The 17,753-nt window shown below is 36.0% G+C and overlaps 1 protein-coding gene across 6 annotated transcripts in view; it reads right to left on the reverse strand.

Annotated features, from left to right (window-relative positions):
• Positions 1-38: 38 nt before the first annotated feature.
• The window catches only part of LOC127975468 (protein Aster-A), a 28,907-nt gene continuing 11,192 nt past the window's right edge, over positions 39-17,753 (reverse strand). For 4 of the 6 annotated variants that reach the window (XM_052579581.1, XM_052579580.1, XM_052579584.1 and 1 more), the window contains 18 exons: positions 12,824-13,022; positions 11,935-11,955; positions 11,753-11,837; positions 11,528-11,631; positions 10,742-10,837; positions 10,529-10,609; positions 9,554-9,672; positions 8,706-8,967; positions 7,743-7,905; positions 7,450-7,593; positions 6,773-6,894; positions 5,316-5,458; positions 5,125-5,228; positions 4,819-5,049; positions 3,968-4,058; positions 3,280-3,387; positions 3,076-3,196; positions 39-1,819 (listed from right to left, as the gene is read on the reverse strand). In XM_052579581.1, the coding sequence (XP_052435541.1) occupies positions 1,724-1,819; positions 3,076-3,196; positions 3,280-3,387; positions 3,968-4,058; positions 4,819-5,049; positions 5,125-5,228; positions 5,316-5,458; positions 6,773-6,894; positions 7,450-7,593; positions 7,743-7,905; positions 8,706-8,967; positions 9,554-9,672; positions 10,529-10,609; positions 10,742-10,837; positions 11,528-11,631; positions 11,753-11,837; positions 11,935-11,955; positions 12,824-13,022 (2,290 nt within the window). In that variant the 3' untranslated portion in view covers positions 39-1,723. Of the gene's footprint in view, positions 1,820-3,075; positions 3,197-3,279; positions 3,388-3,967; positions 4,059-4,818; positions 5,050-5,124; positions 5,229-5,315; positions 5,459-6,772; positions 6,895-7,449; positions 7,594-7,742; positions 7,906-8,705; positions 8,968-9,553; positions 9,673-10,528; positions 10,610-10,741; positions 10,838-11,527; positions 11,632-11,752; positions 11,838-11,934; positions 11,956-12,823; positions 13,023-15,530; positions 15,772-16,111; positions 16,663-17,753 lie in introns of those variants that run through there. The other 2 variants (XM_052579583.1, XM_052579585.1) reach the window with 2 other exon arrangements.

A 17,753-nucleotide genomic window follows, 5' to 3' on the forward strand; every position in this document is an offset into this window, starting at 1 on the left:
AAAAACAGAATTATCCAATCAGTAATAAAAACACAATCTTACAGTTTTGGCTTTTTTTATTATACATTTGTGACCGTCGCAAGTCATCTTTACAATTGTGTCTATACAATACATGCCACCTTCACTCTCTCCCTTCCTGACCCGAATAAATAGCACACACTTTCATCACTCAGAGCAAGGGCTTTGCACAGCAGCGCCCGCAGACAGACAGACAGACAGACACACTCTGATAACACACTCAGAGGAGCGAGAGATCACAAATACAGAGACAGAAATGAAATGGCTGGACAGGGGACATCAGTAACAGACAGTCCAAATGAAACTAAAGAAATAAAAGGATAAAAAAATCAGTAACAGACAGTCCAAATGAAAATAAAGAAACAAAAGGACAAAAAAAAATCCAACTCATAGCATCTAGGTGAATCTCACCTAGAACATGCACATCGTACTTCACATTTAAATCAATCCTTTTTTTTTTTTTTTTTTTTTTTGAATTGTGACATTGGTTTTATTTCAATTCCCATTACTGAGGATAATTAATAAATTATTTATACAGTATTTGATAGAATTTGTTTATGGTTTTGCATTGCTTATTTTAATGTAAAAGAATTGTCTGCACAGGACAATAGACCAAAGCCATAGACCAAAAATTATTGAATAAAAATAAAAAAAAAATGATGAGGGGTGCTTAATTGTCATAAAAATACCACACTGCAAAAAAAAAGAAAGAAAAAGAAATAAAAGGCCTCCTGACCTTGAGTTCTGGTTGGTCCCAAACATCCAGCCTGAGGAACGACTGAGGTTCTGAGAAGATCTGTGTGCACATCAGCTGCTCAAGCTAATAGTGACCCTGAACAGTTCAAGTTTGATTCCAGTGAAACTCGACAAGTTTCTCGACACCTCAACTACACAAACCAGCTCCTTTCACTCCCAAGTCATAAATACACAGGGATTTAAAACAAAAATAACAACTAAAACATTAGGGAGAAAGAAGAAATGGTTAAAATTTGTAAAACATTCTTCACTCTGGTACTCTACCCTAAGTAAAAGTTTGACTCTTTACATTCTTTCTTATAGATTTTAATTGTCCATTACAATTTTTCCACATGATTATTGCTAAAATGGGAATTCATATTCATATCACTCGTTCCACCCATTTCTACACTGGTCCTTGTTTGAGCAGAAACACAATGACGTTAAACTTTAATTCAAGTCTATTAAATAAATACTGAAATGGTCTGACACACTTTAAACGAGTTTCAGTAACAGTTCTGAAATCAGTACAGAAACTTAAGAAAAAACCGTACATTTCTCTCCCATGATGACATAAAAATAACATTCGTGAAATGACAGTCGGAGGTTCCCTCTTTAAAATCTTTAGCGGATCTTTCCTCTTTATTGAAAGGTCCATGATGAAATTCAGTACGGACCAAACGGCTCAAGATGCAGCACAGCTGTAAGTCACAGACGCTCCCGTACATGTGTTATTATTGCTTCAGACCCAGAGTTCACGGTTTTATGATTGATAAAAGAGTTGGATGTGTTTTCTACAGCTAGTATAAAGTCCTGTAGCTGCTGCTGAGACACAAGGGTGAGCTAGAAGATACTCACATCAATCCCAACATTAATGTCACTGAGTTGAACACCGTGTCCCTTCTGTGATTTGGCCCCTCGTGGACGGCTATGTAATGTCACGGTAGGGTGAAGGGGTTACCGTACGCTCTCACTGATCCATCAGAGTTTCTGGTTCTGATTCAGACTCCTCCTGCACCTCAGGTGGGATCATTCCTCTGTGGAGCTTCTCCAGAGACTGTTTCATCTTCAAGAGAGAGGACACAACAACACCAAATCAAACTAGCCTTTTTCCTTTGTTTTTTGTTTTTTTTTTTTGCAGAAAAACTGGCCTTCCGCTGAAATCCAGCTTAGCCAGACTAGAAAACCATCTTAAAAAAGTTTAGAAGTCCAGCAAATCAGCTCAGTGTTGTTTATGCTTTTTCAGCAGGACCTTGAGATTGTTTTTAGAAAATCCAATCAAAATGGAATATCTTTCTCTCTGTTACAAGCATAAAAACAATAATCAAAGTAGTAGAAGACGATTAAATTACATGAAATTCTGAAATAAAATAAAGCATATTATAATGTCTTACCAGAAATTGGATTTTTAGAGTTCATTAAGTAAATCAAATATATCTGCATTCTTCTTGAAATTAAAAAATAAAGTATTTAAGTGTTTATATATAAAATTTCAAAACAAAATGATGTATCTGTCATTAATTTTTTTAAAGTATATTCATTTACTAGGTTACAATTATGAATAATAATGAAAGAAAATTTAACTTTGTTGGGCAGAAGAGATTTCTGTCAAAGAATCCTCAATTGTTTTCATTGTGACACAATTTACTGTTCCAAAAACAAAAGAATCCTTTTTTTTAACCCTCCGAAATGTCTTTTACTTCATGCAATATTAGCTCAAATCAATCACTGCTTAATATTGGGTTTCATTAGGAAATACACTAAAACTTTCACATGTTACTCTGGAATGCTTTATTCTGATTGGTCAATCACAGCATTTTCCAGGCTAATATTTGTATATCTGATTGAAAAACTCTGCTAGTTTGATGTTTCTAATCATTTCGACACTTTCCGTTGTTTAAAACAATACAAATTCAACTTAAATAAATATATCATAGTCACTTATTTACATATTTGTTAAAAAGGGGGATAAATGTAAAGCATGACCAAAAATGACCGACATAATCCCTTAGTAAATGCACCACAAAATTTATTTTGTGTTGACTTTAATGTGTAAAAGAGTACCTAATACTGAGAAACATCAAGTGTTGCTGGTCATCTGATCTATTCTGCTCATGTTTTCTAGTCGCATTGTTCTGATTCAATACAGAATTATAGAAAAAGCGTGCACTTCCAAATTAAAATGGACACAATTTCACAAAATAACTAAATATTGACAAACTTAGTGACAGACTAAGAAGTTATTACTTCTATCTTGTTTTCAGCAAATGCAGATTTTCGACTGCTTGATGGAAACATCTTAAGTTGAGCTCAGGAACACACCTGATCCAGAAGTGTAACAGAAGATTGTAGGATCTGCTGCCATTTGTTCATCTGGGCCTGGTGGAACTGCCTCTGGAGCTGCAGGACCTGCGCCCATTCTCCTGCTGTCTGCGGCAGAGGACTGCACAGAGAAACAGTCCAGAATCAGGAATCAGAATCAGAATCAGAATCGTGTGTGTACAGCCACTCATTTTGACCATGTACCTGTCAGTTAAAGAGTACGAGTGCCAAGTCTCCAGTGTGTGCGCGGCCCGCTCAAGCGCCCAGAGTTTGTAGAAGAGCATCATGTTCAGAGCCACCAGAACGACCAGACTGGAGGAAGAACAGAGATTTCAATATAGCCTTCTATACTTGATGGTGCAATATCAATGGTGAACAAGTGTGTGCGCGTTTTTCTTGAAGCACAGACAGAAGCTCTACCTGACACAGATCCTACATGCAGGAGGAAGCGAGGAAATTAAGATGAGAGAGAGAGAGAGGATCAGCAAGGAGACATATTAGTACACGAAAGAAGGGAGAAACAGAAGAGACACTCCTTACATGTTGGTGTTATTTTAAACGGGGTCTTAAGTATTGCACAGAAAATAGGAAGTATGTTAAAAGGGATAGTTAACTTACATTTATGTTTGTTATGAGGACCAGTAAAAGATTAATTCACATTGACCTTTTAAATAAACATTATCAAAAGTGTTGTCCAATGAGGCACTCATTACGGTATGCTCTGCTTTTCAGAAATTGGAGCCGAGTGTAACGTGCAGAAAAAGAAGCCACCACTCTTTTGATGACGATCTGACAGTCTCAATCAGCTTAGTTCATCTTGTTTGTGTTAATGCTGACATTACAAATGCACAAAGAGTATTATTTACAGACTGACAAAGATGAAAACACTCACATGAAGCTCACAATGAGCAGGATGGTGGAGATGCTATTGTTGTTGTTGCCGGATCCGCGCCACCTCATCCCTAATTTCACATACTGAGCACCTGAAAAAAAAAAACAGAAAAATGACTCATTAGCAGGCGTGTGATCAGATAAGGACAAAAAAATAAAGAAAACCTGAATTATATATTACATAAAATTATATTATTACTGAACACTTAAAAAACATGTTACTATTGCAATATGAATAGTGTAATGTTAAATTTGTTTTATTTCTTTATTTTATCAAAATGATTTAATAATATCAATAATAATAAATGGTATTTTTTAGTTTACAGGACAACAGTACAATTACAATAGTAAAACTCAAAGCAAAACATTTATTATTTAAAATTAATAATTTAAAAGGAAAACCTAAATTATTACTCAAAATTACTTTTACTTTCCTAAATTATATAATTATTAATTATAAAATATCAATAGAGACATACTATTACTATTAAATTATTTAATGATATTATTTTTACAAATCAAATATATATTATTATTGTGTACTGTACTGTAAAATAAAAATGAGCATTTAATAATAATATAATTTATTTTACAAAGCAACAGTAATTGAACTGCTTAAGCTAATGGCTGTCTTAATTTCTTGCTTTTTTATGTAATTCATGTTATTCACATGGGTCATACTTCAGTCAGAAATGACTGAAATCTGCATAAATATGGAAAAATCACATCCCTGATTAGTCCAGTCAAAGCAATTCCGCATTCCACCACTAGATGTCAACACATTCCACATGGTAGTTTAAATCAGACATGATGAAATTCAGTTCTGGTGCTCCCCTGCATCGACTGACTCACCAGCTTCCCCCCTTTCACGCTCATCTCCAATTCCTCGGTCGCCCCGCTCCCCGCCTCCTCCTCCCGCTCCGTCCCGTTCTCTCTCCCGCTCTCCTGCTCGTCTGGGACAGTTGCGTTTGCGTCTGCGCAGGCCGGGGGGAGTCTTGGCGGAGTCCGCAGATGGCATGTCCCCAGGGCTCACAACAGAAACATCTGACTGCAACAGCGTTTCCAGCTTACACACCTCCATCTCTGACCAGGAACACGGGATCGTTTTTAGCACCAATGTCACAGTCAAGGTTTGCACTGAGACGAAAACCTACTCACCCATGTGTCTGTAATACTCTTCAATGCCGCTCCAAGTGTTCTTCTCTATCAGAGCTTTCACAAGACTCCACGGCTGCTTCCTGTAGCAGATATCAGACGAGACCCTGCAGACACACACACAATGGCTCCCTCAGCTGTGTTTGCCTTTGAAGCACAACAATACGTGAATAACAATGGGCAGGAAGTTGTACCTGAGGCGGCTCTTGTGCTTGTTGACAGAGGTGAGGCAGTATCTGTGTAATGTGTAGAAGTAGTCCTGGTAGGGAATGCCTGAGGTTATGACCTCCGAGTCCACCACGTAACACTCCCCCCGGGTGCTGCTCTTGTGGAGAGTCTGGACAGCATGATAAAAACACACAGTTCTGGGTTCACTACAAGCTTTGTTGACAGCATGTGCTACATTCTAACATTCATTTATAATTTATAAGAACAAATTGTTTACATTAATGCACTTACTAAGGAAGTTTCTAGCATTTGGGAATATGTTATTTGAGCTGTAAAGGTGGATAAACTGTCATTTTAGTGGTGGAACTGCTGTTCTAGGTGGAGGAACGTCTAGTTATACGTAAACCGTGTAAATTGGTTAGAATTAACTAATATTAACTAGTGCTGAATGTTAAAAAAAAAAAAAAAAACGAAAGCACAATATGGCTTATTGTGATTATCAAATGACAAAGGCTGCGATTTAATTTAAAAACAAGAAAAACGAGAAGATTTTAGGGCTCTCTGCTGTTTTTCAGTATATTAAAAAAAATTGTGGTTTAATGTATGAAAAACAAGAAATTAAATCAGCCATTCTCCAGCTGTACTGTTACTTTAAACAATAATAATTATTATTATAATAACATTTTTCTTAAATATATATATCTTTTAATGAAATAGTATGACAATAGTAATTTCTTGTTTTGTTTACTTATCAATAATAATAATAAGTTATTAAATATAATAATAATAATAATAATAATAATAATAATAATAATAATAATAATAATAATAATAAATCAACAAAATTTTATAGTCGAATTGATATACAATAAAACTTTTGGATGAACTGTGCAGCTCTCCTAACATGAACAGAAAACATGTCACTTAAAAGAAATTATACAATTGTATTAAAAAAGTAGTAATATTTCTTATTTTGTTTTATTAATTAATAATAATTAATTAATTATATAATTACTATATCTAGTCATACTGATATATAATTAATTTTTGAACACATTGTGAAGTTCTACAAACAAACACAGCAAACCTGGATCTCTTTAAAAATGTAATTTTAAACTGCAATTATACATATACATAATATATATAAAGGATCAGGGATAACATTTTACTTACAAATAGTTTTTTTTAAATGTGATGCATTTATTATGTGTTATCAGAGAGGACAGCTCACCTAAAAATGAAAATTGTCACCATTTACTCACAGCACATCATTCCAAACCTATATAACTAACTTACTACAGTGAGACACAAAAACTGTTTATGTATTATTATTTAGTTAAATAAAAAATGGACAGGTTTAGAACAACATGATGGTGAGTAAACTATGACAAAATTCTAATTTTTCTGTGAACTATCACTAAGAATGAAGGTGATTGAGGAACAGCTCAGATAAAAAGAAAGCAAAAGATTGGTGTGGACCCACCTGTGTTTCCACCACAGGAGCAGTTTTTGGGCCCAGTGGGTTGTTGATGGCGATGGTGTAACTCAAAACTCTACTGCTGTTCCCACTGCTGCTGTCCTGCTGCCACTCGTGCACAGAGAGATCTGAACCAGTCGCACGAGAGAGAGAGAGAGCAGAAAGAGGAAAAGAACAGTTAGAGGAGGATGGGGATGATTACAGTCAGAGCACTTGCAGGGGCACGGGGAAGGGGGCAATTATCCATGCAAAAAAACAAAGACAAAGAGCTCAGCACTAGAAAAAAAACACTTCTCAAACTGTGCCATCCAGGCTACCATTGCTTTATCTACCATGAATATCTTCAACATTATTTGCTGTACAAAGCAGATAAAGTTACCAAGGAAAAAAAGAATGAGGCTATGGCATTTAATGCTAAAGAACACAGCGAAACCAAATAGTCAAGTTCTCATTATCTGCCCAAAGGCCGCCTATAGGACACACAGCATGTGAGAGCAAAAGGGAGGGGAAAGAGGACACGTTAGATCTGAAAGCTAAAGGAAATAACAACACAGCAGAAACCAGCCATGCATAGAGCAGTCAGCAACACAGGACTCCGGTCCACTAGGGGCAGTATTTTAAGTATGCTGAAGGGAACCAGAAGAAAATGTAAAATTCAACAATGTAGGAGTAGCTAAACTGACCAGTGAAGTGACGCTGTGAGAAGAGGTGCTGTATGAAGTGAGTGTCTGAGAACAGAAGGTCGTGGAGCTTGTCCACGCTCATGCGAACCACTGTGTTGATATGCAGCCGGCCTCTGAGATCCGTACAGAAGGACTCCACCTCACCTGTGGAGATTAAACATAACTCCTTATCAAGGATATAGCTATTTGACACATATTTACCTTCTCTAAAGGTTTCAAATCTTTCAGTTTTAATCTGAGAAAGTAAGGTTGCAGTTTGCTGTGAGAAACAAGGAGGATATACAAGCCCTTACTCTCTTCCTGAGTGTCAGAGGAGTTGCTGGGGTCAGTTGGGAGCTCTTCATCATTGGTGATATCCAGTGACGAGAGGTTTCCCAGGCTGTGTGGGACAGTGGGAAGAGACTGAAGTGACTGATTGACCGATTCTGACTGGCTGTCCCCGTCTTCTTCCATAATCTATAAAAAGAATAAACACTCTTAAACCAGTGTTATCATCCAAGTGTCTAAATTGTTTTCATTAATTGAAATATAGCTGAAAAATGTATATAAATGAATAATAATACCTTTGAAATGTTGCTATAGCATGACTTTTTTGAAAATTGTTTCAAGTTGAATTACTAAAATTACTAAAGCTGAAAAATTCAAGCTAAATATAAATATTTGAAAACTATTAACTAATAAACTAAATCGCATAAAATTATTACTAGAACTTAAACTAGCATGAAAATTAAAATATAAAGTAAATTAAAAGCTATTCACATATTAAAACAAATAAAATGCTATTATAAAATATCAATAAATACTATAGTAGTACATAAAAAAAAACACCTTAAAGTCATAGACTTACAAATGATACATCACAATAAAAAGTACATAATGCCATTTAAAACTTGTAAAAGCCTAAAATACATGACCAGAAGTGGAAATATATGCTCTGATAATGTTTTAATTTGATTATGATTATTTACTAAATCATGATTATTATATAAAGACATTCACTAATAAATCATTAAGATATTAATCATTAGTAATCAGATTGATGAACTGACTTAATAATTTTCAGTGCAATCATCTATATGACTTGCAAGCAAGTATAACTCATGCAGAGTACACATGCAGCATATTTCTAAAATATTTTATATCAGACAATAACCCAATGAGTCCCAGTTTATCATGGGTTTTGCACCCTTTTTGAAATCTTCCATTGTAATGTTCTTTGAGCATAATGACTTATTTCACAGTTAGTTGCTGCTTACGGTTGAGGACGGGGCAGCTCCAGTGTTTGTAGAGGGTGGCAATGAGCTTTGGGAGCTGGGTGGACTGGGCTCAGGTTCGATGCTGGCCCGGGTAGATGGCACCTCCACAGGCAGGCAGGAAGTGGAAGAGAAGCATGGAGGTGAAGATCCTAAAGCGCAGGGAAGAACGGAGGCAGATGAGGGTGGAGAGGAGGCTACCGGAGCCACAGGCACTGAACCCAGATCCAGCAGGTCAGTGACGGAGACCGGCTCATCGCCTGGCCTACAAGACACAAACAGATAGATGTTTGTCAGGGTTGTCATAGTCTAATGCAGTAAGCAAAGAAACTTATATAAGCCTTTATAAATAAATAAAAATATTAAAATTATATATTATGGCCTTTTTGATCTAAAAATTTAAATAAAATAGACAGATAGAGGTACACATTCAGCTTTCGCAACATTTGTTGTTTCCTTGTGTACTAACACAAACTGAATAAAATATAGATCTGTCTGTCCTTTTGGTAAATTTTATAAATACTTAAATTCTAGTAATGTAAATAATGTGGACATTTTTAACCAAAAGCTAAAAATAAAAAAAACAACACCCTCTGTCTGTCCTGGTGTTCTAAGGTAAATTTAAATAAAACTTATAAGTAAGTTGAAATACTTGAAATGTAATGCTTATAATATAGCCTTCTTGAACTAAAACTAAAATGAATATAGATAGATGGAGAGTACAGGGTACAATGTATATACACCTTCTGTAAAAATAGATACAGGTGCACAGTAACTTTCTGTCTGTCCTTGTGTTCTAAGGTACTTTTTTTTTAAATCTCATAAACAGATTCCTCTCAGTGTGGACTCACAGCAGGCCGTTCATATGTTCAGCAGTAGGGGAGACATAGTCATCATCTTCACTAGTGAGCCCCAGCTCAGTGCCGTAACACTGGTGAACGATGTGCCAAAGCTCTTTTGGAGACAGAGTCTGTGAAGGAGAAACAAAAGAAACAGAAACCTCAGTGCGGGGCACTTCCAGACTAAAGCCTGCTTTAACCCCACCTTTGTGAGGCAGCAGAGGTAATGACACAGTATTAAAAACTTTAAAGTAGCATTTTATGACATCAATCAGTTTGTTAAGGCTATTAGTTATTAGTGTAATAAGGTAAAAAAAAGCATAACAGAAAATTTATTGAAATAGTACAATGTAAAAAAAAAAAAAGTTTTAATTTTAACTGTAAAACACTAACAATTCTACAGTAAAAAAATGGCTAACAGTAAGTCTCTTATTCTAATGTATATATGGTGAAAAAACATTAAATAAATAAAAAATTACAATGTTTAACTGTAAAATGTGTTTCGATTTTTGCTGTATTTTTAGATAATTATTCTGGCAACCACACCTGCCAGTTTTTTTTCTATAAAAACGACAAGATTTTTTTATTAGTTATTTGTATTTTTATTTTTATTGCAGATGGACAATATTCCCACTGACTCTATTTAGCGTTTTAACCAAGGTCACTGCAATGCAAAATGAAACTATATTTTTTATTAAAACCACAAGAAAAAAATGTAGCAAACGTAGCAGCTTTATATTAGAGTTCAGTTCTAACAGACAGGCTTACAGAAGATGGTGTATCTGTGCATTGCAATGCATCTGTAGTCACCACCTGCATCTTGCCAAGTGCTAATTATCATGGACAATCGCCAAGCAATCTTGTTCGCCTGCCAGATGAATTTGTCTACACACCAACAAATACACAATACTGATTCTGACAGGAGACTTCAGATGGTTGTGTCTTTTATAAAGATATAAAGTGCACTGTCAATAGTGCGATTCTCACCTTATCCATCAGTGCATTCTGCCATAGTCTGAAGATCATCATGAAGCTGCGATCCCTCGCCCCAAATGATGTAAAGAAGTGCTGACGAATGCAAGACCGGATTTTAATCCAAGGCAGAGTATTTATTGTCTTAGGAGGTTCAAAATGCAGCTAACAAAAGAAATCCATTAATGGTAATTTTAGCAAGCATATCCGATGTCTGCAGTGCGGTACCTTCTCGTGTTCAGTGCTAATTTGGATGGCGTTGGGGATGAGCTTGGCCGTCTTCTCCTTGGTCAGACTGGTCACATCTTTCAGCAGTATGGTTATCTGGTGATATATAGAGATTTATAAATAATGGGCTAAACCAAATGTTGCACAAGGAAACAAATTAATATCTAAGATCTATCATAACAATGTTTTTGGTCAATAATAAATTAATACTTTTATTCAGCAATGGGTGTATTAAACTGATCAAAAGAGACATATTATAAATCATTTGTTCCAATTTCTATTTCAAAATTTTTTTTTTTAAATCTTTTAATCAAAGAATCCTGAATTTTTTTTAAATAAAAGTAATGTTTTCAAAATTGATGATAATTAAAAACATTTCTTATACAGCCAATCGGCATATTAGAATGCTTTTTGAGTAATGGCTGCTGAAAATTCACAGAAATAAATTATATTTTAAAATAGAAGTAATAACATCAAACTGTAATCATATTTCACTATATTCCTGTTTTTACTGTATTTTTAGAACAAATAAATGCCTTCGTGAGCTTAAGAGACTTTCAAAAACAAAAACTTTACAGCTCACAAACCTTTTAAAAAATAGCATGTAATGTATGCTACACTTATTTAATTATTATTAACGCAATTATTTAAAAATTATTCAATTACATGCACCTACAGTATACTAATACACCTACTAACAGATTAGAAAATTCATTGTTGATTATTGTCAATACTGATCATTATTGATGAGTTGTTGCAGCAAAACTCAATGTTTTCAGTAATTACCGTAGTCTCCCATCGAAAGATATTACTATAGAAGCAGAGCCAGTTCTCCGACAGGTAGAGGCGTCCCTGGAGCAGAATGTCTCTCTGCAGTGCACATGAGTAGTCTAGATAAAAAACAACATATAATAAACACAACCAGAAGCCATGTGATCATCACATGGTGCTGAACTTAAAATAAGATCACTCATTATTCATTGGCTTTACTCATGAAGTAGTGACGCTCACCCACTATGAGACGCTCTGTATCAGGAAGCTTTTTAAAGAGTTTACGAAAGTCTTCATTCCTCTGTTTGTATGTTGGGCTGAGAACCTGTACATCAGAGAGAGATGTGAGTGGAACAAAACTGCACTGTAGTCAAAAGCTAAAACACTGAGGTGTGAACTTCCCAAGACCCCAGGATACTTACATTATACCAGCTCTGCATTTTCTGAAACGAAGAAGAGAACACACAATGAATGTACTACATAAACATGTCAACTACTTACTTTCTTAACACACATTCTTGGCCTTATTAAGCATAATTCATCAGTGCATTTTATTCCATTAATTAAATAACTAATAGATGTTTTAACCAGCAAATGCTGCCTGATTTCAGGACTTTGACTACAAACTTGCAGTATATGTACTGCAGATTTCATGCCCAATCAATGCCTGACGTACACTACTGGTCAAAACTCAGATGTTGAGTTTTTCTGTCTTTCTGAGAAAAGTATCTTATGCTCACCAAGGCTGCATTTAATGGTTTAAAATAGAGAACATAATTATTATATTGTTAAATATTATTACAATTCATTAAAAAAAACTAGTTAATCATTTATAAAATAACATTTCTATTGAAACACATTATAAAGCTGAAATTTTAGCAAAACAAAAACTCCTGTCTTTAATGTCACATGATCCTTCAAAAATCATTCTAATATTGCTTCTAAAGAAACATTTCCATTATAACCAATGCTGGAAACAGTCGTGCTGCTTAATATTTCTTAATATTCAGCTTTCCCCATCACAGGAATAAATAATAAATGTAAATATATATTTACCGTAAATAGAAATGTTTCTTTAATTATAATACTATTTCCCAATATTGCACCATGTTATCTTTCAGAAAAATTTCTTAAGAAATGTTTGCAACACTAGCATTCCTCCTGCCTTATTCCTTCAGAATACAGCAATACAGTGCTCAGTATGTGGGTGGAAGAGCAAGCGCTCGTCATATCAGACATCGAGATGATGTCCAGACATCTGGATGTGTGACGACCATCAACCAATCTCACCAGCCTGAGAACACGGCTTACCTTGGCATTGCGGGTGAAGTGTCGGGCCGAGAGCGGGTAGGAGGAGGTGGATGAGGAGGGAGTAGGAAGCAGGGGGCTCTCTGAACCCCCAGCGCTTCTGTCCCCGCCTGTCTCCCCTTCGCTGGCTCTGCCTCCCAGCACACGGCGGCGCAGGTAGGGCGAGCTACCGGGAGTACTGCGTGGAGAATTACTGGCTGTACTGCAGGCGGAGGAGAAGTAAGGTCAGAGAAGAGACACAGACAGACAATCATCTGGTATTTCAGGACCGTGTTCCAACCGCCCTAAAAGGGCAACTGGATCATGCACAAGGAAACGACAGAAAGGACCAGGTTTATCCACTATTTACCAAACAGCATGTATTGATTACAACTAACTGATTCTGGTTTACAACATACAGTATGCAAGTTAAGGAGCAAGATATTTGAAACCACAATCAAGCTGATATACTGAAGAATTTCAGCTAGCACACCTAAAAAAACCCGAAATAACGTTCTGGATGGGTCCTATAGTTTAAGTTCAGGTCGAAGCCCAATGATACAGAACATATTTATATGAATAACAATAGTTCCCATAGTATCATTCCATTCCTGTTTCAGTCAAAAAGGTGACAACACAGTTCTGTACACAAACACAAAGCCTTATCTGTTCACCAACATTTGATCAGTCTGATGAGACGTTTAAATGCCAGACATATGAGACCTGTTTAGTCAAAGGAAGTGCTAATAGTGGCTTTAAGGCATGTGAAATCAATCCTTAATACCAGTTGTTCTTACTATGGTTGGATGATACAGCAAAAACAGATAAATATATATCTAAATACTTTGTATGAAATGACTCAAAGAGATAGTTTTTTCCATGTCGTCATGTGGATTCACAATGTTTAAGATCAAATAATCAAGTTATATTTTACAGGAAATGACCAATAAATACCAGGAAAAATAATGATTAATCAATAATTTCCATTCACATGCATCAATATAACAATATGCACTAATAAACAGCAATGGTAACCTACAGATATTATACAAAAACAGGCCTATATGAAAACTGGTTTCGTCTTTAAAAGAAAGCCTCAAAACAAGAAATGATCACAAAACAAATGATTTTAACATTTAGGGAATATGATCGTGGTCAAATAAGCATTCAATTGTAAAGAATATATTGCACATCTTTAATAAATCACCCAGTAGCATTTGCTACTACACAATAGAGACTGCAAACCATCAAAGGCTACAACATTAATGGAAATCAACTAATGTCAGGATTACATTTGAAATACCTAAATCACAAATTGAAAAAATTGTTCAAGATAGAATATTGTGTCACAGAAATGTATAGCAAAAGATAACTCTTGACAGATAAATAATCAGTTTAATTTAACTTCTCTTCATCAAATCTTGTATAAGGTCTTATTGATTACTGTACTTTATCTTTAACAACTTTGGCCTCTGCCTGTTCATAACTGCTTGGATCCCAGTCTCACGTTGTTTTGGTAACGAATGGAAACGTGTGGGGGGGGGGATATCAGAGTCTCCAAGGTAACACAGCAGGATCATCAAAACACATTTCTCACTTTTTGCTCTAGTGGCTTCAAATATGAAATCTAAGCAACCAAAAGTAATGAGCAGGTATAAATTATTTTATATGTCAGCAAAACCAGTCACACAGATCCTAACAAAAGCGAAAGAGCAGTAAAACAGCATGCAATCCCAAAAATATCCTAACAACAGCCAGAATACATGCCATTTTGGCATTCTATACTAAGGTTTAAGAGTAACATTTTTTTAACAGCAAGACTCATTTTAAAGCAAATTACTGATGGAAAACCCAATTTAAGTGAACTTGTTCTTTCGTTCTGATGAACCGATTCAAAAAAACGATTCAGTTATTCTATTGCGTCATGAAGAACATCGCAAATGTTGTTTATTGACAGCCACTTTGTTTCTTACGCTTGTTGATAAAATTGTCATTCAATCAAATAACAAATCAGATTGATTAAATTTCATCAGAACATTACATTTGTTAATAAAGCATTGTTGGTACATTATTTTAATCCTCGTCGCTTTACTCCATCAACTCACTCATCGATTCTCGACACATCACGAATCGGACAAGTGTTCTCAGCTCAATGAAACGGAGTTGTTGACTCGAGGACCGCTAGAAACTAAACAGGTGAACGAATCGTTCGGTCCGACTTGAACCGGTTCGATCGATTCATTCAAAAGATTCGAATCGGAGATCGCTACAGCAAATGTCAACAGAATGAACGGGCGATCTAATGCTGAAGCCAAAAAATACTAATGCCGCGAGCTTCAGCTGCTGATATCTTCACAGCGTAAACCAATGCAAATGTGGGAAAAGTGCATGGATTTTTGTCATTTAAATTAAATAAAGGCGTAACGAAGATGAGATTTGCATGCAGAACTTGCAAAATGTAAAACTACAGCACGAGCCAATCTGATCCTCAATGCTGAACGTGCATTTGTGCACACCGGGATAGACCACACACACATAATGTCGATGTCATCAGTGCGGTTTAGGGATCCAATCGCAGTTGCATGCGTGTTAATACCTTAACAACCTACTACTGCACTGTGATGCAACGATTTATGATAAAAATGAACGGTTGAACAACATTAGCATACGCTTTTGTAGAAACAACATTATACATGCATTGCATAAAAAAACTAACGCATTTGCTACTTACTCGAACATGTCATTGGGTGTTTTCTCAGTTCAATGCGTGATGCCCACGTTTATTTTAAAGTAGCCTCTCAATATGGCACTGCGCCGACACAACAGACGTTACATTCAGATTAACTAGCCGAATGCATTAGAGACGCTGCGCCCTCTGTTTATCCGCAGCCCGTTCTAGTCCAAAAGAACGCGATCGTTCAACATCCCCATCCCAAAAGAGGTACCGGACCCCTTGTAAAAAGCAACGACCACAGCGGTATCCACCATGCGAGCTCCGGCTATCCTGAAGCAACCTAAACACTGGGTAAGAGAGGGAGGGGGAGGAGAAAAGAGGATGTACTGCGTGGAGGAGGCAATCAACAACGTTTGAGGCAGTGGCCCTCTCTTTACCACCACACACCAGGGCCAGACCACAGGGGATTATGCTTGGAGTTGACGTGAAAGCACTCAAGTCAGTAAAACTTGACTGAAATGCTTTGCTGATGGACTGGACGCCTGGAGCTGGTAAGAACACAAAGTTGTTCAAATTAAGGGAATCAATCAAAAACTGGAAATCTGGCTTCCCAGTCCCAATTTGCATAGAGACTTTACAGTGCATAATAATCCTCAGAGGTCCGGCCATCTCCATAATCTGTTTTCCTTTGAGAGGCTGCCATAATCTCAGTAAGAAGGTTGACCAGAGGTCCAAGACATATAGATACACAAATATAGATTTCAAAATCATACACAGCCATTTTGGCAATAATTAAAAGTAAATAAATAAATACATGTAAAGGTAGCAATTTTAGGTAGTATCTTTAATAATTAAAAGGGTGATTTAGGCAATGATATTAGGCAGTCAGATTGAAAACACAATAATGTATTTTATGAAAAATAAATTGTCTTTCAATCCTCTGAAATGTGCTACAACGTAAGCAGTGTATTTCACTAAACTTTCAGTAAATTTAAAGGATTTGTTGTGGAGTGAGGGGAACTAAAATTGTATATGATTTCTGAATTTCTGAATGTAATAAAGCAATTTTGACCTGGTACAATATATATTTAGATGCAACTTAAAGTACCCCTATTATGCCATTTTTCAGTTCCTAATATTGTTTTGGGAATCTCCTACAATAGGATAACATGCATGAAAAAACGCTTTCATTTTCTCTAAATATGCATTTAATATAGTGGTCGACCAATACTGTTTTTTTTGACAGCTGATGCCTTGGAAAGCAGGGGGGGGGGGGGGGGGGGCGACAGCTGATATGAAGCCGATATAATTATTATTATTTTTTATTCATATTTAAGAAATGTGAATATCGGTCGACCACTAATTGAATTTTAACCTAATTTTCCAGCTATTCTCAAATTATTCATTTGAAGCAGCTCAAAGATTCAGTCTCTCTAAACCCCTCCTTTCCGTGAGCCTGCTCTGCTCTGATTGGTCAGATGGCTTAGTCTGTTGTGATTGGTCTATGGAGTACAGCAGTGTCGGTAATTTTACACCTTCAATAGTCCTGTATTTTGAATGCTCTATAGAAAATATAAACATCTATTATTTATGAAACGTACAGGTTGCGTAGAACATAGGTGCTCATTATGCAAAGTGACAATATCTTTATTGTGCACTTTCAGTTTTACAACTTTGCAGATCGTTACACACTGCATGAAAGGCAGACTGGAAATGGCATAATACGGGCACTTTAATATGGTACATTACAGACACAAGTCAATTATGTACGACAAGTGTTTAGTAAACCTCAGGAAATGGGGCGATCAATGTCACTCTACCTTTTACTTCTGAGTTTTTAGTGGCATTGATCAAACACAGAAAATGCTCTTCCTGTGCAATAATCCACTAGGATAGAGGTTTTGAAGCTCAAAGCAAATCAATCTATTTCTGCAATCACATGTATCTGTAGAGAGCAGAGCTTAAAATGTGTGTGATCTGAGAAATGCAGCACTAATCAAGTCACCTAAGGATCTCAAGTTTATATATATGGACATATGGCACAAGAGACCACATGTACATCGTGGTCAAAAAGGCCAAAGCACCCCAAAGAGGCTTAGACAACTGAAATCTTCAGACTTAGAAGCAACTGATGTAAACAGGGTGAAGTTGAACTACAGGCAAAGGCCTAAACAGGCAATTATAATGTTATTATTATAATTATAATGTTTTCATGCTACATTAGGTGTTAGATAAAATTAAATAATTATAATACAGTTAATGTTATTCACAATACAAATC

Source organism: Carassius gibelio, chromosome B16 (assembly GCF_023724105.1).
Source record: "Carassius gibelio isolate Cgi1373 ecotype wild population from Czech Republic chromosome B16, carGib1.2-hapl.c, whole genome shotgun sequence".
In the NCBI taxonomy this organism is placed as follows: domain Eukaryota; kingdom Metazoa; phylum Chordata; class Actinopteri; order Cypriniformes; family Cyprinidae; genus Carassius; species Carassius gibelio.